This window comes from Pimephales promelas, chromosome 12, assembly GCF_988280905.1.
Source record: "Pimephales promelas chromosome 12, fPimPro1.hap1.1, whole genome shotgun sequence".
Taxonomy (NCBI): domain Eukaryota; kingdom Metazoa; phylum Chordata; class Actinopteri; order Cypriniformes; family Leuciscidae; genus Pimephales; species Pimephales promelas.
The window spans coordinates 26,000,537-26,024,017 of record NC_142780.1 but is presented as its reverse complement, the minus strand read 5'-3'; the positions used below and the strand labels follow the sequence as shown (position 1 = coordinate 26,024,017).

The 23,481-nt window shown below is 38.1% G+C and overlaps 2 protein-coding genes across 9 annotated transcripts in view; both read left to right on the top strand.

The window, feature by feature from the left end:
- The window catches only part of phactr4b (phosphatase and actin regulator 4b), a 45,764-nt gene extending 34,127 nt beyond the window's left edge, over window positions 1-11,637 (top strand). For 7 of the 8 annotated variants that reach the window (XM_039679724.2, XM_089117818.1, XM_039679725.2 and 4 more), the window contains 9 exons: window positions 2,557-2,688; window positions 4,281-4,791; window positions 5,563-5,849; window positions 6,518-6,698; window positions 7,280-7,335; window positions 7,712-7,773; window positions 7,918-8,055; window positions 10,029-10,105; window positions 10,195-11,637. In XM_039679724.2, the coding sequence (XP_039535658.2) occupies window positions 2,557-2,688; window positions 4,281-4,791; window positions 5,563-5,849; window positions 6,518-6,698; window positions 7,280-7,335; window positions 7,712-7,773; window positions 7,918-8,055; window positions 10,029-10,105; window positions 10,195-10,210 (1,460 nt within the window). In that variant the 3' untranslated portion in view covers window positions 10,211-11,637. The remainder of the gene's footprint in view (window positions 1-2,556; window positions 2,689-4,280; window positions 4,792-5,562; window positions 5,850-6,517; window positions 6,699-7,279; window positions 7,336-7,711; window positions 7,774-7,917; window positions 8,056-10,028; window positions 10,106-10,194) is intronic. The other variant, XM_039679727.2, reaches the window with a different exon arrangement.
- An 881-nt stretch (window positions 11,638-12,518) lies between these two features.
- On the top strand, window positions 12,519-21,196 carry rcc1 (regulator of chromosome condensation 1). Its single transcript, XM_039680058.2, has 10 exons — window positions 12,519-12,681; window positions 13,825-13,931; window positions 14,281-14,468; window positions 15,239-15,418; window positions 15,498-15,594; window positions 15,678-15,800; window positions 17,232-17,378; window positions 17,485-17,604; window positions 17,705-17,857; window positions 20,415-21,196. Exons 2-10 carry the CDS (start codon window positions 13,856-13,858, stop codon window positions 20,588-20,590), a joined length of 1,260 nt encoding a protein of 419 aa, XP_039535992.2. The 5' UTR covers window positions 12,519-12,681; window positions 13,825-13,855; the 3' UTR covers window positions 20,591-21,196.
- Window positions 21,197-23,481: the final 2,285 nt, after the last annotated feature.

Genomic DNA, 23,481 nt, shown 5'->3' with positions numbered 1-23,481 from the left:
TTTAATATATAAGCACGTGTGACATGCAGTGGTGCATGATTTGTGTTAATTACATGAAGTCATTCGTCATATGATCTCATATGAACCCGGTATTTATTACATTTCTGCCATTCTCTGCTTGCAGAGCCAATTTCTACCCCTTAAGGTGATCAACTTGATAATAGTCTTTGTTTGCGAGATACTCAGTTACTAAATTACTAATTACGAAAGACAATGTTTTCATTTATTTTGTAATCTTGGATTTGTCATTTGTCCCTGATTATTGCAGGAAAACAATAGGCATGGCTGTTCCAATTTAATGGGAACTTTTTCTTATTTGAGAGAATTTGTTCTTTGAATGTGTTTCTTTGTTAAATCGTATGAGAACCGCTGATATCAATATATGATGGTGAATATGATTTTATTAGCCCTTGACTTGAACTATGCAATATTGGAACCTATTTAAGGAAATTGAAATATTGAATTTTAATCAATATAGTTAGTTTTCTATTAGGAATGATTTATTTAAGCAGTATAACTGATTTTGAACAACAGGTTTTGAATTATTTTTGTCCTCCTCCAACAAAAACAGTTCAAAAGGAAGCCGATGCGTCAAGCTTTTCATGGTTCGTAGTGTCTGAATATCGTGTCTCAAACATTCAGTCTCCACACTGCCTCCTGCTGTCCATTTGGAAGCCAGTCAATGAGCATGTCTGTCTGTGCCTCTGAAAGGCAGAGCTGTACATTTCATGTGGTGTTGTTTTACTGCTTATAAGTGTGCTGGGTCGCAGTACACTGGAATATGCCAGATCTTGCTGTTGAACCACAGACACCAGAGAGAAGCTTTGTTGCATTAAAAGAAAAGTTAGTCAAGTCATCCTCATTTATATAACACTTTTAACAATGTAGATTTTTTTAAAGCAGCTTTACAGAAACTTAATATAACAGTTTGGTTGTATAGTGGTTCTTGAATAATGTTATTTCACTTCCATTGGAATGATAATTTGTTATTAAATTAGGGGCCGCTAAGATGACACCGTTCTCTCTAAGCAGACTTTAAACACCAACCTGTGATAAACGCTGATGGCGTTCACATGCGCATTAAGTTATTGAACAAAGGTCTTGCTGACCATTTGTGATGGGATTAAAGGGTTAGTTCACCCAAAAATGAAAATGATGTCATTAATGACATAAGACCTCCGTTCATCTCCGTAACACAGTTTAAAATATTTTAGATTTTAGTCCAATAGCTTTCTGTCCCTCCATTAAAAATGTATGTACAGGATACTGTCCTTGTCCAGAGAGGAAATAAAGACATCATCAAAGTAGTCCACGTGACATCAGTGGGTTAGTTACAATGTTTTAAAGCATCGAAAATACATTTTGGTCCAAAAATACCTAAAACTACGACTTTATTGAGCATTGTATTCTCTTCCGGTTCTGTTGTCAAGGCGTGTTTACAAGTCCACAGTGACGCTGATGACGTGGGACATTGCTGACGTTTTATCTGGTGTGTCTGTGTATTCAGGTTCAAATATCAGTGTATTCAGGTCTTGTTTGGGAAGATTGTTTTGTTTACAGCGTGCATCTCCCTCGGACCGTAAATGAAGCTCAGGCGCACTGATAACACGTCAGCAGCGTCTTACGTCATTAGCGTCACTGAACGCGGATCCACAACAGAACCGGAAGACAATACAGTGCCGAATAAAGTCGTATTTTTGGACCAAAATATATTTTCGATGCTTCAAAACATTCTAACAAACCCACTGATGTCACATGGGCTATTTTGATGATGTCATTATTCCTTTCTGGACAAGGACAGTATACTGCACACATTTTCAATGGGTGGACAGAAAACTCTCGGACTAAATCTAAAATATCTTAAATGGTGTTCTGAAGATGAACGGAGGTCTTACGGGCTTGGGACGACATGAAGGTGAGTCATTAATGACATAATTTTTTTTTTTGGGTGAACTAACCCTTTAACAGTAACATTTTGAAATGTGATGATTTTCTTTTACATAGACTGGTTCTTAGTGTAGTTGCAGTTGTTGGCTAGCTCAACCCAAAATGTTGAAGATAGTGGTGCTGGTGACTTTTTGGATCATCTAGGTGTTCATATCTAGCTGGTTTAACTCGCATATGCGTTTAAAGTCAACGTGAATTGCCATTTGCAACCCATTTTACTTCCATAATGTGATGTATTTCTTAGTGAAACAGGATATTCAACAAGGAAAAAAAGTTTTTTGAATGCCTTTTTGGCTATTGGTTAATTATCCTGTAGCTTTCTCAGCCGAAGTGATGCCACTAGTAAAGGAAAGTTGTTTCAGAGGAAGAGTATGTTAAATTTATCTACAAAAAATATTTGCACAGATTAATCATTCCCAATAAGACCAAGAGCAGGCATTTGGAAAATAAATGGGGTCAATTTTGATTTCACGTTGACTTTAAAAACCTTCTGTGTGTAGCCTCACCTTCGTGCTGTTCACAGTCAATTAAAGGAGTAAGTCGTCCCTGCTTTTGTAAAGGTACGTGGTGTTTGATGCCCGGGGACTGTGTGTTTTTGTCCCCCGCCAGCCTCCACCCTGCACGGGGGTGACGGCAGCGATTTCCCTCTCTACTGGTCCTGTTGGAAGCGTGAGGGTGACCGTGACGTCTACCTGTCCCTGCCTGTCTACCTCTGTCGGCGGGCAGGAGGCATGCGCACAGGTAAACGTCGAGGCCAGGCCTGTCGGCAAACCTGGGTCCTTCATCCACTGCTGTGTGCGCTAGCCTCATCTTTCTTATCCTCAGCATAGCATGCCTTTAGCGCACCAATTGAGCGTACACAGGCTAATTTCGACTAACACGCCCCCCCTTGCTACTACTCTGCAACAAAAACTGCATGTTTTGGGCATTAAAGCAGTCAAAAGTGTCCAGCACGTTGGCACATTATTAACAGATGTTTAAACGGCTATAAGACGCCCTGTGGAATTGAGGCGACTGCGGCTGGAAATGCCCCATCATGCCAGGTGCCAGCATATGTTCTGTATAAACTACTCCAGGCAACAGTTGCTCCACAAGCAGCTGTGAGATTAGAAACGGGGAATGAATCCAGTCCACCTCATCATGACATGCTGAAAGCCTGCCGGTTGCGTAGCTTTAGAGCTAAAATTCATGCATTTGATTCGTAGGTAGCCCGGCTAATCCAAAGAATGCTTTAACATGTTTAGCTTACTTTATGCTTCCTTCTCATTAATAATGTTTGGCCGCTGTACTTCATTATACTTGCACTGTATCTTTGGCAGTTGTGTGTAGAGCAATTCATCAAGTCATGTGACATGGGTTTGCATTGCATTGATTAACAGTCACATGGCTTTTCATCAATGAACTTGCTTGCTTAGAATGTGTTCTGTAAGAATCAGTTGGTCTTCGGTGACGTCACTGGCGAGTCGGGATGGAAGTCATTTGATTCTACTAATATGAAATGTGAAAACTTTTCAGATTTCAAACTTACAATGTTTGTGTTAAATGAAAGGGGCATTTATGTCATCATTTACTCACCCTCATCTTATTCCAAACCTGTATAATTTTATTTCTTCTGTGGAACTCAAGAAAACATTTTGTCTGTACTGGAAGCACTTTAAAAGTATCATAAAATGTTGTCCATATGACTTCTAATGTCATACGATAACTTTTTTTTTGAGGAATGGATGGAAATTTAATTATAATGTTCTCCTGTGAATTGTTATTTTAGAATTGTTTATTACTATTATAATATTTATTAACATTTAAATGGTCATTGTTTTTATTTTTTAATTGTACTTTGTTTTAAAGACTGTGTACTGGGCTTTTATTATATTTTTTATTTAGCTTTAATTTGTTATTCATGTTAGTTTTTGTAATTGTAGTACTTTAAATTTATTTTAGTTAGTTGCCAAGACAACATAGTTTTTCATCTATCTAATATTTATATTTGATCTTATTTTTTAATTATTTCAGTTAAGAGTGATTTTCAATCATTTTAGTTTTATTTAACAATAACAGCGCTGCTCCTGTGAGCTGAATCGAGCTGAATCAGGGAGTTTTTGTGCCAGGCAGGGACTGGTTTTGTGAACTGGATCAATTAATTTAATGGACAAGATTTAATATATAAATAAATAAATAAGTCTCCTTTTGTTTTCCATGGAATGGCATGAGGGTGGGAACTGTTCCTTTAATTCTGTTGAGTAATAGTACGGTGATGTTTGAACTTAAATGCAGCATGTTTGAAAAACTGTTACTTATGGTTGCAATGTTTCTTTATGTATAATATTCTACAGCTGAACTCGCACAAGGAGGAACCAACCTAGTACCGGTCAAACCCTCTCCCCCCATGCCCCCGAAGAGAACCACGCCTGTCACCAAGCGCAATCCAGAAGACTCTCCTCTGACCATATCCTCCCTTCCCTCCATTCTGTCCGAGGACATGAGGGCCAACATCCCTGGGGGCTACCAGCTGCCCCCACCTCCCCCATCCCCACCTCTCCCCACACACATCCCCCCCTCCCCCCCACGGGCCCACACACATCACCTCCTCCACCAACACTCCTACCCCTACCCCCTGCCCCAGCCACTTCCTGTCCACTTTGACCCTCCCAGCCCGCCAGAGGAACCACCTGCCCGTCAAGCACCCGTTCCCTTACACATTATGATCCAGAGGGCGCTCAGTAGCCCAGGACCCACCCTCCCACACCCAGATGGGTCCCAGCGTGCCCACTCACTGCTGTTTGAGACACCGCCGGAGTACCAGGGTGGGCGCCCACTGCCAGTCACCATCCAGCCTCTCAAACTGTGAGTATAATCTGGGCACTTTCTTTAGTTTCGATTAGAACTGTCCATCAAAAATTAAATACATATTTGGTCACAATTTCTAGAAATGAAATGCACATTTTTTGTAAATGCATATTATAGATCTTATTGTGGACTATTCATCCATGTGTGTATGTATATAGTATAATAAATATATATAATTGTATGTATAATTATTAAATTACAAAATTATATATAATATTTATATAAATAATATATAATTATTAAAACATATATAATTTGACTTTGTGGGGTTTAATCAAAGTCTTGTAAATCAATCTTCCAGGGCAATGACAAGGTAACCCGTATTTTGAGCACATTGTGTTGATCCTGGAACAACATTCCTGTCTGAAAATTTAGTCCTAGCCCTATCACTACTCCTAAACCTAACCCTACCCATAAGTCCCTAAAATCAGAGGAAAATGATATGTTAATAACAGTAATGTAGAAGCTCCTAACCCTGGTTGTAAGCCAAATATTCACATAAACCTTAAATGTGTCTGGTTGATTTGGAATATTATTTCTAGATCAACAAAGATGTTGATTCAGGAACATGTTGTGCTTGGTTAAATCACGTTCACCCATTGAACTTTGGTGCTCATTTTAAAAATGCTGGTTCAGTCCATCTTGCATTCTCTTTTTCTCTAAAATATTTTGTATCCTCTCTTGAATGTTCCTGACAGTAAAAAGTTGCAAATACAGTACAGTAATATGCATATGGGTCCAATATGAAATGAATTTGTATTTGCTCAGGGACGAGGATGACTACTCTGATGAAGAGGAGGAGGAAGATGACGATGACGATGAGGAACATCCACCTGATCACCTCCCATCCCCTCAGTCCCAGCCAGAACTTGAGCCTCGTAGCCGCAGATGTCTGGTGGGGGACCTGAGTATCAGTGTCATCCCAGAAGGAAACAACAGCAGCGAGGAGGAGGAAGATGAGGAAGATCAGCAGCCAGATGGGAGCGACTCAGATGGACCCGTGCTGTACAAGGATGATGAATCAGATGAAGATGAGGATGATGACACTCCACCAAGTATGTATAAATATATATACATATATACACATATGTATACTGTATATATATATATATACATACATACAAACACATATATACATACAAACATATACACACACACACACACACATATATATATATATTGGGACAGTAAGATGTTTTTGAAAGTAGTCTCTTATGCTCACCAAGCATACATTTGTTTGCAAAAACACAGTAAAAACAATAATATTATAAAAAAAAAATTATAATTTAAAATTGTAATATATATCTGTGATTGCAAAGCTGAATTTTCAGCATCATTACTTCATTCTTAAGATGATCAACCGTCACATGATCCTTCAGAAATCATTCTAATATACTGATTTGTTACTCAAAAAACATTTTATTATTATTATCAACGTGGAAAATTATTATCATTATTATCAATGTGTTGTGTTGCTTAATATTTATGAGTAAACCATGATTCATTTTTTCAGGATTTTTTGGTGAATAGAGCGTGTGCGTGTGCACCAACCAGTTGTACATTTCACACAATACATTTGTGTCTGTGTTTTTAGAATGGGCCTTCTGCTGTCTGTATTAATTTAACACAGTTTTTTTAGTTAGCCTGTGTATTCAGACATCTGTCCATATAAAAGAGAGCCAGAACTTCTCACTGCATGTGTGTGTGTGTTTGCTTGCTGCAGGTGCTCTGGCCAGCAGGGTGAAAAGGAAGGACACGTTGGCGCTAAAGCTGAGCAGTCGGCCCTCTGCCCCAGACAGGCAGGCTCCTGAGAGGCAGGCCAAAGTGGAGCACACCAGTCTGTCATGGCAGAGCAAGGAGCAGTGGGAGGCCATCCGCACACAGATTGGTTCTGCACTCACACGGTAATAGCCCTCTCAGCCACACACCCACATAAATACAGATTACACTGATATACTGTTGTACTGAATATCAACACAGCTGTGAATCAGTCATAGACTGATACTCCATGTAAGAAGAACCAACAAGAAACAAGAAGTTAAGGCCTATTCACACCAAGAACAATAACTATAATGTTTTATAAAACGTTCTGAACGTAAAAAAAAATAAAAATAAATAGCAGAGCCCACACCACAACTATAACAATAACGGCACATTAAAAATATGTTGGAATCACTTGCTCAACCAATTTTTCCAGCTCATGATAGATAGAAGTGACAGCCAATAAGAATCCATCCTGCTTTAAAGAGCTCAAACATTTAAAGTGACAGATGACAAAACTGCAGCTTGTGCTTAAAATAAACAGAACAATATTGTGCCTATTCAATGTCATTTTTAAATATATGTTTAAACATTACATTTTAAATTATATGTAGGCATTATGCAAATAAATATTCATCTATATTCAATTATTGTTTATAATATTGCACAAAATAAAGAGAATATATGAATAATATGAGGTGCTTGTTGTTGCTTTTTTCTGTAGACGATTGAGCCAGAGACCTACTGCTGAGGAGTTGGAACAGAGAAACATTCTCCAGCGTAAATTGCCTCTTTATACTCACTCACTCCAGTTATTGTATCATGATTTATTTTCCTGCTTCCGTTCTGTCCTTTTTTTTCTCGTTTCATTAGTTGCTCATTTATTCCCTCAGTGTTCACTGAAGGTTTGACACTGACACACATATATTTCACTCTCTATTGTCTCTATTGGTTCATACAGATATTTTCTGCTAAATGAAGTCTTTGCTTGTGTTTCTCTCATAGATTTAAAATACTTTGCTTCCTACTTTTATTTTGTACTTTAATAGTGGTCTCTCGTGTATGTGCTCACAGTTTTTCAGTACTTCACAGCATTTCCCTATGAAACTGGATTTGATTCAGACTAATCGGTGTTGATGGTGTCTCTTCTTTCCAGCAAAAAACCAAGCAGACAGACAAGCAGAGGTCAGGGAGATCAAGCGCAGACTCACCAGAAAGGTGCAATTCGGGTTGCTTGCATTAAATTTCACCTGGAATATAATTTTTTAAAGGAGTGATTTTAAAGTGTATTTACTTAAAGGAATTTCAATCAAACATTCAACTGCATTTGTGACATGCATTTGTCTGTTTTTCTTTTTTTAGTTGAGTGAACGACCGACTGTGGCCGAACTTCAGGCTCGAAAAATCTTACGTTTCCACGAGTATGTGGAGGTCACATGCGCTCATGAATATGACCGACGTGCTGACAAGCCATGGACCAAACTCACCCCCGCAGACAAGGTACTACTACAGTACAAAAACGAAAGCATCTCATTTACATCTGCATAACTTGCGAATGCAACCACACACATTTGTGTCTATATAAAGATCTTGAGCTTTTTATATATCATTTGACTTGAGTACTGGAGATTATAAATAGTCTTAAAAGACTCTGGTTTCTTTTGAATTTCTCACTTATTGTTCTATATATCCTCTACACATTGTTGGGAAAGTTCACTTTCTACATGAGCTAGTTCAAAGTTCAGTTCACACATTTTAAAATGAACCAGTTCAGTTCATAGTTCTTTTTTTCCATATGTTAGTTTTTTTTTTTTGCCACAGCCCATATACAACCACAGACAATTATTTTATCGACGTGCAGTTTGCACAGAAATGTAAGATTTTCCCCATCCTCACCGACCTCGTCATAAAACCCGTTTAAATGATCATACGACGCCTCCTCGCTCGCTGCTTTGTCGACGGTGGCCGTGATGCGACACTGGTGTCTTGTGTTGCCAGATTGGGTGTTTTTTCGCTACATATTAAGCCCTGTTTACGGTGAGTTTTAGCCAGATTTTCGCCTGGAAGGCTCTATAGAAATCTGGCACCCTATTGTATGAAGTTAAACTGTCTGGGAGAGCGTGCGTTCACAGACACCAGAATGAGCGCGTTCACAGTAACGTTCATCAGGCAGTAATACAGCACGTTCAGTTCACGTTCACCCAAAATATGAACGCTTTCAGGCACAATACTGCCTCTAAACATAATCAACCAACTCCAGTTTTGGGGAAAGTTACTTTTAAAAATAATGCGTAACAGTATTGCGTTACTCATTTAAAAAAGCAACTAATTGTGTTACTTAGTTGCTTTTTGTGGAAAGTAATGTTGTGTCATTTTTGTGTTGCTTTCTCTTATCTGGGCTCGCTTGTTTGTTTTTTAATTACAAAAACTTGGCAGTTAAACTGACAGAGTTAAATGAATAAGCCTCAGGTTGGAGGAAATGTAAATTCACGTCTGTACAATAGGGGGCGCAGCTCAAACAAACCTTTTACCTGTGCTGCAATTCTGATTTGCATATTAATAGGATGCAGGAAAAGATAGGCTGCGTCCGAAATTGCATTCTCTCTTGAGTAGGTGCTTATTTTGAAAAAGCAATGAATTGCTTACAAAATATGTTCTATACAGTATGAATTTGTATAGTTTGAATGTAATCTGGACGTACTACCTTCGCTATGCTGACATTATCACGTGACCTACCGGTGTAAGTTGTGTTGCTTCACCGGCGTTCAAAAATCCTCTCCTGTGGCCTCATGGGATAGTAAAGTGTCCATCATATGCAAACTTCAGAATCTCGCCAGAAGCGGAAGGTCATCTGGGTACTTTCGCCTGCTCTTTTATGAGTACTGTGAATTCAGACTTACTACTTTTGCCAGATACTGCTTTTCTCCTATTTTATAGTAGGGAAGTATGCAGCACTCTCAAGCAATAAAAACAAAAAAAGGAAACACAAATGTGATATTTAACTAAAGTCAATTTAGCTTAAAATGTTAATTCGTTCCTTAAATTGGATCATCAAAGGTCAGCAGCAAAGACATTGGTTAATAAAGTGAGATTAAATACATAGTGTATTGGTATAATTTAACATTTAATGCAGGTTTGCATTTCACTGTTTTATCCATTTTGAGGAATTCTGAATTTTTTGTGTGCAAGTGAAATGTAAATGTATGCTCATATTTAGTCTAAAGCTACAATAACCATCATGCTTTCACAGCACACACAACACCTAAAATTACTCACAATTTTTTTTTTTTTGTCAACATGGGGACATTAGTCCTGTCAGTAAATAAATGGGAAGACAAAACTTATTTGAAAAAGTTCTTATTTTTTTGTTATAAATTTAAAAGTAGTGCATTCTTTAGTTACTTGGAAAAAAGTAATCTGATTACAGAACTCAAGTTACTTGTAATGTTCTGACCAACTGTTAACCTGTTTAGGCTGCTATTCGGAAAGAGCTCAACGAGTTTAAGAGCTCTGAGATGGAAGTGCATGAGGAAAGCAGAATTTACACAAGGTAAGTGTTACTTGCAACATAAAAATACAGAGAACTGCAAAGCATCGTACCATTTATTTGCATTTTTATGTGGATGTGGTCATTTCTAGATTCCATCGTCCTTAGCTGCGTCTTTAACTGGAAAAAGAAGTCCTTAAAGGCTGGTCGATATTGGGATGAAATGGCTGTTTTTTTTCTGTGGAGGAGCCTCCGGGTGTCAGAGCACCTCTCAGACTGCTTTTACTATGAATGTACTACTTCAAATGCCCAGGGTCACCTGGAGCATTCAGAAACTAATCGAATCAAAAATAAAACAGACCGTTTCTCAGTTGTCCACCCACTGATGCGTGGGATGGGTGACCTCTGGTGGACAGATGCAGTATTTCTCCTGGACTTTAGGGGACCCACGTGCCAAGACAGAGAGGCGATGAAGGACTTATTAGAGGATGTTACTTGTGCCAATGGCAGAAATTCCTCTCTCTCTACTCTCTAAATGGCCTTTTTTCTGCTTTTACTTCATATGATAAACTTTATTTCCTTTCAGGGAAGTGTAACAAAGTTAAATAAATAATAGTAATAATAATGATGTGACAATAATAAATACAGTAATACTACAGTAAGTGTTAGTTAATCACAAATAGTGGGGCAGACAGAAGAACTGCAAGAATAAGGCCTGAGTCTGGACATTAATTGTGTATTTGTGTATGTTTGTATAGGCTGCTGTAATTCTTCTTAGTTTGGGACTTTTTAACTTAGATACTTTAAGGCTCAAGATTTTTTTATTTCATAACTTTGGCTTTGGTTCTCTTTATTCAAGACAGGGTTACAGATCCCCTCTACTTTGTGGTCTTCACAGTTTGAGAAGTCATAGAGAAGAACAGAGGAAGATAGGGTCATTCTTTAGCATTTCATATCTCACAGTGAAACTGTGATCTATTATCTTTTACAGTCTTTTTATTTTATTTTTTATTAATCTTATCTCCTTCTGTAAAAGTGAGGTCCAGCTATTTCAGTTTTAAGAAGTGTCCAAATTATGTTTACAAAATATTTTATTTCTAAATAAAAAGGATTTCTTGTTTATTTATTACCCATTTAAAATGAGAATGAATTTAGTCTGGGCACGCACTGATATAGCTCTAAAAATGAAGGCTTTGTAAAGTATTGTAGACATGGAGGTTATTGCGGCAGGAACTCTTCTTCATTTTTTTTTTTTTTTTTGCAATTATTTTGTCATTTATGTTGTTTTTGGCCAGTAGGATTTTAGGAATTTCTCTGCTGTACAGATCGATTCTGTAGATGAACCTGACTGTTTGTGTATATCTTGTCTTCCTTTTATTTTGAAAAATATTTTAAATATATTGAAACTCATATAGGTTACTATTTTTTTAAGCACAAAATTATTAGTGTATTATTCAGCACTACAAGAATGGGAGCAGAATGTTCCATTGTAATGTAGCGTTGTATATTCTTGCTTTTTAATTATATGTGAAACTGACAGTAAATTTGCTGTTTAGATGTAAACACTAAATCTAAATTAAAACGCTTACCAATAATGTTCGTGTTGCTTTTTTTCTTTCTTTCTTGCAAAATGGATTCTTATGACATATTATGATTTTGTGCACAGAATCTAATAGGTAATGATTCACATTTTGTCTGGGGTCCTGAATTTCAGATATAAAGATGTTAATCAAAGACTGATTGCAGTCTTTGCTGGCCCCTTTTTCCAGTAGCACCTCATTGCAGTACATGAGATCCAGGGGGCGGAGTTGGATCCAGATACAAGGGGTGGAGATGGGTAAGATTAGGGGTGGGGTTAGGGCTAAGGGGGCGGAGATGGGTAGGTTTAGGTATTGTAAGGTATATGTAAGGTGGGAGGAGGTGGATCTGGATCCAACTCCTCCCCCTGGATTTCTTGTTCTGCAGTGAGGACCATCTCCCTTTTTCACAGTTTTAAAAAATATGAAATGTAATATTTAATATGTTTAATATTTAATATGTAAATACCATAATATGATATAATTAATCCTGATATAAGGGTAAAATAATAATGATATTATTCTCTTTACAAACCTTTGCATTGATTTTAAAAAAGCCCACCACCTAATTATAAATGTTCGTTAGTATTTTTTGTTTTTGGTTGAGGTGTATCTACCTGCAGCTTTTCTCATTCTCAGTTAAGATATATATTTTATAATATTTTGTTAAGATATATATTTTATAATATTTATTTTAATGCAACACACACAGACACACACACATATATACACATATATATATATATATATACATATATATACATATATATATATACATATATATATATATATATATATATATATATACCGCTAAAATAAAAAATAAAAAAGTGTAAAAACCAAAACCTCCCCGCCTTTCCAATAGGCGGCGCCAGCACGTTTATTTATTAGATGCGATTCTACTGAAATACATGAAGCAGCAGGGCAGGAGTGAGACACGCGTGCGTTACACTCTTTCAATGAGTTGCTAGTGTTCACAAACCTCCTCGAGCCATCAAAAGCATTGAACCTGTGCAATTATTGTTCATAATTGTAGGTTATCATCTCAGCTGCTTACCCACGGTAAGATAATACAATTTTATTTCTGCGGCAAGGTCATTTTTATCCAATGTGCTTGTGAAATATCTCTGAACTTGCACAATTGAGCCTGTTTAATTAATTCATTGATCTTGATCTCATTTGAAGTTTGATACGTGTGCGGTGTAACGTTAAGTTATTAAATAACTTGTCAAACTAAATGGTAAGTCGACGTTACAAGGCTGAACCATGTAACGTTAGACTCTCCAGTATCGCTGTATAAGGCTTGATCTGTTCAAACTTTTAGCCGGGTTGTTCCTTAATGACTTTAAACTTGAACTCGAGTCCTATTCCGCCATGTTTAAATTCATTTCCTGCATCCAAGTTATGTATAAAAGCTGAAAGAACAAGACCACCATCATCTGTCATTTACAATGCCATGTTTGACCGATAAACCGCCATCAAACATTTGTGGCTGTCAGTCATAGTGTGAAGTCAGCGCCAGAAAAAAGTGGCGGTCTCAAAACCTAGTAAGTTGCCTAACGTTATATTTTAGCTGTTATGATACACGCATAATAAAAACAGTTTGAACCTATGAGACCAAATTGGCGCACATTGTGCTTTAAGTATACTGTCTTTTAGGTTTTGAGAGGCAGACAGTGTGTAGCCAGTATGTGACCCTGTACAGCAGTGCAGATCCTGGAAAGTTTTTGTTTCTTATAGTCGGTATCATCTGCATCTGGGGGGACAAAGTCTTATAGTGTTTTTATGCTGTCAAGGAAAATTATGATAGCAGTGCAGGAGTGGTAGCGAAATCACTTTTTTCAGCTCATGAAGTTACCAACCCCCTAAAATAAGTTCTTTTTTTTTTTTTTTAAATCAGGTGTATATCTGGAATTAGGCTCATGCTAGGGATATTGTCAATATTGTGAAAAAAGGTGATTTCCCTACCACCCCTGCACTGCTATCATGATTTTTTTTCTAATACTAGGGGTGAATACCTTGCCAAAAAACAATGATAGCATTTGTACCCCCGATGATACCGATCAACCCCCTGGTTCATTGGACTATTAGGAGTACTTCATATAGTAAAAAGTGGAACTAGCGCTCTTGACTCTATAGCTGTCCTGGCCTGTCTTACGTGTTTAGTTTGACCTTGATAAAGTTTAACATGTTTAACATTCACAGTTCTAGATTTTTGTCATAATTTGGAGTCACCATGCCTGCAAAAAAAGCTGTAAAGAGACCAACGATTGCAGCATCTGAGAACTCAACAGTTGTGAAAAAACATAAAGGTAAGCCGTACAGTCTCTATTTTTTTGTCCGTGCCTGAGTTGTGCTATTTAAACATTCTTAATTTTGTTGTGGATGTCTCCTAAAATAGGGTAACATGCACCCTAGGTCAAAAACACAAGATTTTCTTATGCATTGCATTGCATGCAGCATCTGAAATGGTTAGATAAATTCAGTCTATCTAAACCCCTCCTTGTCTGATTGCTTAGATGGCCCAGTCTGTTGTGATTGGTCTAGCGCTTTACAGCGCATAAGAAATGTAATCATAATAAGAACAAAAATGCAGAATTTGTCTTTCTGTAATATCCGGGCCTGAAAACTCATGCATTCTTTTTCTGTGGACATTTGCAGTTTCTCACAGTAGTCATGGCCAGGAAAAGGGCCTGGTGCTTGTTCTCGGACAGGGTGATGTTGGGCAGCTTGGCCTGGGGGAGGATGTGCTGGAGAGGAAGAAACCAGCTCTGGTGACTCTTCCTGAGGGTATCGTGCAGGCTGTGGCTGGAGGCATGCACACAGTCTGCCTCAGCGACACTGGAAATGTAAGCAGAGCAAACAAACCATTAAAGGTCCCCTGACATGAAATTTTCACTTTCTGAGGTTTTTTAACATTAATATGAGTTCCCTTAGCCTGTAAATGGTCTCCCAGTGGCTAGAAATTTCAATCAGTGTAAACCGAGCTTTGGCTATCTTTCTCTGCCTTTTTCTCTGAAAATGTAGAAATTGAAAGCTCAGACAAGCTGATCTTGAATCTCCTCCGTATGGCGTCATACGGAGGAAAGGTAACCTCCCCTTTCTCTGCTTTGCCCGCCCAGAGAATTTGGCTCGCCCATGAGAAAGTAAGCTAGGAAGTACGAACGCGTGAGCATGATTTGAGTTGTTCCTCGAGATATGGATATCATGGCTTGCAAACAAGCATGGCAGTTGATCAGTGTTCGGATGTACAAATGAACAAAAAAGTATTTTTAGTTCCTTCATCCGAGCCTCTGAAGAAACAATGGGTTAATTTTATTTTCTCCAGAAATGCTCTGACACAACTTCCCAAAGTTTTGTATAGTCCAAACATTTTACGGATGACTGTTTCCTCAACTTGGGCCAATACAGAGCTGGCCTCGATAAAAGTCTGAAAATAAATCGATCGAGCTATCAAGCAACAATTTCTGATGTGTAGCCTAAATGTCAAGTTCAGGAAGGAAACATTCTAAAATAACCCCATGTCTTTATCTTTTAATTGCTGACTTCAAAACCCAACAAGACTGCTCAATATTGAGTTTTTTCCTGATGTCCTCCTTGTTGTCTGATTCCCGTGTAGATTTATACATTTGGCTGTAATGATGATTGTGCTCTGGGTCGTGACACATCTGAGGAGGGCTCAGAGATGGTGCCAGCTAAGGTGGACCTTGGGGAAAAAGTTTTGCAGGTTTCTGCAGGAGACAGTCACACTGCTGCCCTCACGGATCAGGGAACGGTCTATGTCTGGGGCTCTTTTAGAGTAAGTATAGCCTTTTTGTATACTGTTACGAAGCGGAAATGTTGTACCAGTTTTGATTGACCTCTCCTTTCTGTTGCAGGACAATAATGGTGTCATTGGACTCCTGGAGCCCATGAAAAAATGCTCGTTGCCTGTCAAAGTTCCTATAGAAAAGCCTGTGGTTAAAATAGTCTCAGGTCGGTCATTGGAATTCAAGCTTTGACTTTAGTAGTCCGTCTCTGTGAAATCTTTCTTATGAAGTTTTTAATTCATTCTAAAGGAAATGACCATTTGGTGATGCTTACTGTGCATGGAGAGCTGTACACCTCAGGATGTGGAGAACAAGGCCAGCTTGGCCGTGTGGCTGAGCACTTTGCTAATCGCGGAGGCAGGAAGGGGTTGAGTATGTATCTTCATGTTGATTGAATTGTCTCTACTGGAATGTGAATGAATTATTTTAGCGCTGGAGTAACTAATGTCAGCACAACAGATTACATAAATTAGTTTATTTGTTGTGCTGTTTATCGTCGCCCTAATGATGGCAGCTCAGACTCTCGGCCTTCATTACAAAAATATTGAACCCGATCTAAAGTGTGTGAATTTTTTTTGCGGAGACAAAATAAAATGGTGCCTTACACATTCTGTAAAACTGAAATGCAATAGGCTTACCACAGCAGCACATCTTCCATTCAGGATGGTTGTGAGTCCCATGTTTTGTGCTTAATATGGCTGTGTTCATATAGCATTCAGTTTTAAATGAACTGCAGTGGGCACAAGGCTGCAAGGCACATGTCTCAAACATGCTCTCTACAACTGATTACAAAGCACTTAATGCCGTTGTTGGTTATTTAAAATATCTAGTGGATGAACTCACCGCTCAAATGGGCACATTTATTTAATAATGAGCAGTCAAGCATTGTGAACCGTTTTATGGACACCTCTATGGTTTGTTAGATTTCAGCTGTTTGATCATACAGCTGAATGAACATAATCTAAGTAACCACTTTAGTCTTCTGAATTAACGAAATATCAGGATTCACACTTAAGCAATTGCTACTGTAAATCCAGAAAAGTGACTAAATGCAACCGTAGTAAACCCCATTCCTTATTAGGCCTACACAAACCTTATCTTGTCATAAATGGTATCATTAGGTAAAAATTCATACCTAAATTACTGCTATTTATTGGTAAGTTAACCAAAGGATTAATCGGGAATAGATTGAAAGAATAATTGTTAGTTCCAGTCCTTAATAATTTTTTTTTGTTGTTGCAATTTTGGCTTATTTTCTTAATATTGTTGATGTATTTTTTTTCTGGATTCTTTGAATAGAAAGTTAAAAAATAAAAAAACGGCATTTAAAGGTACACTATGCGGGAATTTCGTTTTTGTCGCACAGTGACCCCTAGAGTTGCTGTGGAGTACTTGTATTTAACGTTACTGTCGTAAATACCACTCACTCAGGGCGTCTCTGCACTCACAGCCTGATACTACTTCAAAGCTGTTATATTAAAGAAGCTCTTCTCTTCCGACCGTGTTTTCTTTGCTTTTTCCACCGTCGAGTATCCGTGAAATGCACGGTGCACAATTGTCTTCAAGCTTCATATGTTGTAGTTGATTTGTGACGTTGTTGCTGTAAAGCATGTCGTGATTCTCTTGAGATTTGTCGGGGGGCGCATCCTTGATGGAAAGTGTTAATTTCTTTCAAAAAGTTGAGCCCTTATTTTTGAACGGTAATCGAATAAATAATTCAGTGGTCTTATCCTTTTCCAGTTACCACCTTTAAGTTCTTTGTCTTCTACAGTGTTCATATAATTTGTCTTCTTTCTTTTTCAGTGAGACTGCTGGAGCCACAGATGGTTATCATTAAGCCACGGGGGAAGGTCATATTCACGGACGTCTTCTGTGGAGCATACTTCACATTTGCTCTGTCTAAAGAGGGGCACGTTTATGGATTTGGCCTGTCCAATTACCACCAGCTTGGTAAGAGCTCAATCAGTCCTGAAAAGTGAATGGTCTGTCTTATGCAGTCTTTTTAGAGTTTTTTTTTTTTTTTAATTTGTGTTAATTTGGTTTTGTTTTTTTACAGGCACCCAAAGCATAGACATCTGCTTTCTTCCTTTGAAACTCAGTTCTTTCAAGAACTCCACCACCTCCTGGGTGGGTTTCTCTGGCGGGCAGCATCACACAGTGTGCCTGAATTCAGAAGGCAAGTCATTTGTACTTTTATGAAAATTTGTTGCGCTGGCACTAAATCATGTGTTCCACCAGTGCATCAGATGATGTTCAACTGCTGACTTGATCCACAGGACAAGTGTCCAGTCTTGGTCGGGCGGAGTATGGCCGCCTGGGCCTGGGGAAGGATGCTGGAGAGAAGAGTGAGCCCACACTTGTCCCTGGGCTCAGTGACGTTCAGGTCATTGCCTGTGGTGCCTCTGTGAGCTTCGCTGTAACCAAACAAGGTGAGAATACACCCTGTCCTGGTTTAGATGCACTTCAACCCCTTCAAATTATCATAAACAGACCTTTTTGGCTTCAGGTTCATTTAGACTAATTTTTAAATATTTTTTGCCTCTACAAGTTATACAAAACTTGATATGCATTGTAAATGGTTTCAGACCACGTGCAAATTTGGTGTATATATATACACACACATAGATAACCTAAAGAAATCTCTTATCCTCACCAAGACTGCAATTATTTGATCAAAAATATAGTAAACTGCAGAGCCCCTAAGGACATGGTGAGGGGGATAAAATGAGATGGTAGATTCTCTTGCAAAAGTATTGCATTTCCCTGAGAAACTTTGTTCTTTTGCAAAAGTACCAAAAATGCAGTAATATTGCATGAAATTATTGCATTTTAAAATGTTATTCATGTTGAGGCTAAGCTAATTTTATTTTAGCACCATTACTCAGTGTCACATGATCCTTCAGAAACCATTCTAATATGCTGACTTGGTGCTCAAGAAACGTGTCTTGTTAATTTTGGAAAAGGCTGCTTAAACGTACAGTATGCGATTTTTGGCCACCAGGGGTCACTGGTTTAAAATAATAACAAAAGACGTACTTTGATGACGTCGGGAAAGAGCGTGGGCTCACGGGAGTTGTTGTCGCTGTCAATGACAACCAGCTCAGCTCATGACATGACATCATCGTTTCACAAAATATACGGATATACGGCATCTCTCTGTAGATTTAGCTTGTCAAGAAGCTTTAAATGCAACCCCTATGTTTACCTGTGTCATGCTTCTCCTGTCCCAAACCCTTCTCGGGTCATATTTTTCAGGTACGTTTGAGCTTTAGCTAATGAGCTGGCTGTAGCAGCAGAACGTGCAGGCAAAGTGTAATTGTGGTCCATAACTATTATACAGACGAATATAAATATTAATATTAGGCTACTTCAATGAATGACCTAACTTATTTTAGAACATTTTTTCATATATAGGGTGCACCGGATTATAAAGCACATAAGATACTGCAGTCAAACGTTTGACTGGGTTTGCGTTATTCATCCACTATGTGCTAAAGGCTAAAGGGAATGTAGTGAGTGCGCGGCGCCGGAGGTGAGGCGTTTATTTAGTAAGCATGAGAGAGCTGAAGCGGGCACGTACATTCGCAGCCTGACTCATAAGAGTATTCAATGTGCGCGGCTCGCTAACAGCAACAGTTGGCTGATTTGAATGAGACGACCCGGTTACTGTGAACGGGGAGCGCTTTATGCGCGAGCAGCACCAGGGACAGTGTCCGTTAAGAGTGAGCGCTCGTGAGCGGGCACGTGATTTACACACATAAAAATACGTACTACTTTTTTTTCTTCGTCATTTTCTTAGCTTTATTGGCGGTAGTCCAGTGTTCCCCTTTGTGTTTGGCGGTTTCGCCGGGTTCCGCAAGGAAGTTAGAGAAAAGAGAGGAGTCAAAGGTTATATGACGCCATAGACGGGCGACGAAACGGAAATAAAGAAACGTCCCGTGTCTTCGAATTAAACTATAAATTTCTCCGTATTTGAAATTTGGTGGAAACTGTCGGGATAATGTAAGTACATATCTAACAGAAATATATAACATAGATACAGTTATTTTTGCTATTTTTAATGCAGAAAAAATACATATTGTGGCTTTAATATTTTTTTGTTGAGGTGGTGATGCATCTTTATTCAGGATTCTTTGAATTGAAAGTTCAAACAAATAGCACATTTGTAACATTAAATGTCACTTGTATTTGTGATTTAAGTAGACTGTGCTCATTTAAAAACGCTCTGTCCACACTAGCGTTTTCCAACGGCTCAGTGTGGATGAAACTTTTGAAAAACACCTAAAAACGCTAAGTTCACCATACTGCACATGCGTAAAACCCAGCAACCTCTCTGTCTCTCTTGAAACCAACACAGAAGTGAATTAAACTGCAATTCATCTACTGACCCTATGAGGCAGGCCCAAAGATATTACCTCAGAAGTTCAAGTAAATGCACTAGAAATCCACTAGAAGGCGGCCAAAATCAGTTTTTAAAATGGACAAAGTAAAATATCTCCCCATTCACTGATGCATCCAGGTCGCACTGTCGCCATATGTTTCGTCTAAAACGCAACCGATCAAGTTTGATTAAAAAGATCAAACAAAAACATTAGTGTGGACTTTCTTTTTTTTTTTTTTTTCAAAGAAAAAAGTAACTTTAATGACTCCAACGGTAGTGTGCTTTTCTGGTAGATATTTAAATAATTTTTTTTTGCTATTTATATAAATTGAACTATTTGATTTTACTTGTCAAATCTCAACTGATCAGTGCATTTATAGTTTGACACCATTTGGGTTGTAGCATTGCTTGTCCCTGTATTTTAAATGGCAAAAGCAGCAAGTGACGTAGTGTGTGTTGTTCACAAATGTATCCTCAACCACTGATTACATTAATTGCACCCCTTCACAGCAGATTTTTTTAGGGCATTAACAAATAACATAGAATGTACTGTTGGCTTGTTTTGATCTTGTTTAAAAGCTGTGTTTTTGGAATCTGTTGGCCAGGCTCTGTATTTTCCTGGGGAATGGGTACCAATCTACAGCTGGGTACAGGAGAAGAGGAGGATGAATGGAGCCCAGTGGAAATGACAGGCAAGCAGCTGGAGAACCGTGTAGTTCTATCAGTGTCCAGTGGAGGGCAGCACACGGTCCTGCTGGTCAAAGACAAGCAGGAGAGCTGATCTTTAACTCCTTGACTAAAGACAGCGGAGCCAATCTACTGTATCAGTGGTATCTGTAACCTAAAGCTTGATCAAGATTGGGGGAGTTTGGGATTGGTAATGCTTCCTGTGCTGAGCTAAGCCAGCAATGAGGGAGGTGGTAGGTTGTGAAGAGGGTAGGATGAGTTTCATCTGATTAAACCTTTTATCCCGCTTTATGGGGAGCCCAAACATTCACTGGATATGGTCCGGTAGATGATCAGAGACCTTTTTTATGGAAAAAAGTTATTTTGCGTTATTTTCTTAATTCTTTTTTAACCAAGATCTTTAGCGTGGCTGACTGCCGTGAATGATTGTCTGCATGTATGAGCTAAAGTGATTAAATAAGTGTTTTAGAAAAGTCCTTTTTTTTTTTTTTGTCTTCGATTTTAAATTCCGTGTTCCGGTCTGAGCAATAAACGGTTACAATTGCAGGTCTAATCTCTCTCTCTCTCTCTCAAAAAAAAAACTAACAGATTTGGTATTGCTGTACTTTGCAGTGATAAACTGATTTCCTTAATGAAACCATTATTGTATCATGCATTGCTGGCCTTGTGGACAATTAATAAAAATCAATCTTTACAGAAACTAACCTATGATTACTTATTTAAAACAAGCTACTTGTTTAGTGCAGGTTTATTAGATCAAGACTCGCTTTTTAAAACTGGGATTATTGGATGCTCATATTTGTAAGTAAGTTTTATTTGAATAGTTTATTCATCTGCCTACATTTCCTTGTGTAACTACTTTAAAGTAAAAATTAAATAGATATATAAAATTGGCATATATATGACCATAGAAGCGTGTTTCTTTGTGTGGCTCATATCATTGGGGGGCTGAGATGTGCTCTAAATGCGTGCAATCAAGATTAAAAAGATAGTTCTTCGCTCCTCACTGAAAATGCTTATTTTTCTATTCCACAGACAAATACATCTAAACATTTACCAAAAATTCTTGTCTACAGCGGACACAAGTGATGTCTACTGTCTATAAAAAAAAAAACAATAGAACACAATATAGCTGTGTGGTGCGACACGATAAATCCTTGACAGTAAACTGTCTGTGACCCGAAGCAATAACCAGCAGAAATGTATACTCTGTTAGATTATGGAATATCAGTTGATGCTTATGTAAGTATGTTGAAAGCACTTGAGGCTGGAAATGGTTTGGTCGCTATTGATAAAATTTGCAGATCAAAGCACCACTTCAGCATCCATGAAGGAGAAATGGAATTGTGCTCTCGGTCTGTTCTTTATGTTACAGCCCACAGTGAGTCATGCTGAGAGACTTTGTGGGGTTTCTCTTGAAAAGCCCTTCAAGGCCCACTTTCTCGGAAAGCTTTGAAATGCTAACAGCCTCTTCTGCAAGCACTTAATTGACCACCATCATTTAATGCTGTCATCAATGTTTTTTGATGCCTGGTGTGAGACAGCATGAGCTTGCTGCACTGAGAAGTGGACAGGGCACTGGCTTTAAATGTTGTTGTTTTTAATGCCAGCAAGCTACATTTAAAGGCCTTATTCATATAAGCATTCATCATGCAGTTCCAAAATATGTCACGAAAATTAAAAGTTTCATAACAGGCAACCCATGAATTGTTAAAAGCGTTAGTATTTTCTACAGCTTTTTAAAGGAGCAAATTTTTCCTGTCTCCATGAAATCAAAATTGTCCATTATTTTTATGGTTTAGTGCAGAATTTGTTAAACTAATCTGTGCTCATTATTCTGTCTATGACTTTAAAACGTTTTACACATGACAAATTAAAACATAATTAAAATCGTGTACATAAAACATTACCATGAAGTATTCACAAGAAATAAATTGATTGGTGTGTGTGGTTTATCATTGGTCTGTTAATTCGTAGGTGAAATCCAGTTTTTCAGCTGGAATTCATGAGATCTGGAATGTCATGTTTCAGGGAGAAAGATTGTTCAAGCATGGTGTTGACCAACAGAAAGATGCTTGGTTTGAAATTAGTTGACTTTTGTCCCAGCTAACAATTTTTGGTTTTCACAACATTCTTTTTAAGGTTTGTTTTTTTATTATAGTCTGTTTTGACAACTGAAAACTGGCACCCTATAATTGTTTGAATTAGATGTTCTTTTCTTTCAGACATACGATGGACAATTTATGTTAATAATATCAGCATTTGTTATTGTATAGCATCTCATCTTGATGGGTAAACAACCACATGTCACCATGGAAACTGAACAGAGCAGCCTAATGGAAGTTCTTACTGGATATGGGTATGACTGTAACCCTATTCTCCTCAGATAAATTATAGGGACCTGCTTAGCCAAGAGCATGACAGATTATACAAAGTTTTTATATATATTTATTTATGTGTATTTAATTTGTTTTATCATGTGTGTGTGACAGTTGACAGTAAAAAAATAATGATACATAGTCAAATTGAGGAGGCTTTTAAACTGACTTTTTGGGGGAGTGACAAACTGATATTACCTTTAGTTTTTTTTTTTCAGCACTTTCAATGGACATGTTAAGCATCAGTTGCGTATAATTATGTGCAAGAATATGAGTTGTTTAATATCTGCACTGACTCTCCAATTTAGCCCACAGCTTGTCAAAAATGAATCTCATAAGGACACTGAAGAGGTTGAGCGCAATATTGTGCAGAGTGTGATCCTCCTGATCAATCTAGAGATGACATGCTGTGTCTCTTGTCATTACTCTGCCTCGTGATGCTTCCCTCTGCTCAGTCTCTCTGATCCTCTGTTTATGTCGTTATGTAACAGACACTCCAAACCACAATCACAAGGAAGCAGAGAAGCACATAAATGACATTTGCTGACCATAATGATGGTGTTCGCTATTCAGACCATTTACTCATCTAAGATTACTTCTGCTGGCT

Coding starts and splice junctions, on each gene's coding strand:
- rcc1 (XM_039680058.2), top strand. CDS start 13,856: ATGCCTGCAAAAAAAGCTGTAAAGAGACCAACGATTGCAGCATCTGAG. Junction 14,469..15,238: donor GCCTCAGCGACACTGGAAAT/GTAAGCAGAGCA, acceptor ATTCCCGTGTAG/ATTTATACATTTGGCTGTAA. Junction 15,419..15,497: donor ATGTCTGGGGCTCTTTTAGA/GTAAGTATAGCC, acceptor TTTCTGTTGCAG/GACAATAATGGTGTCATTGG.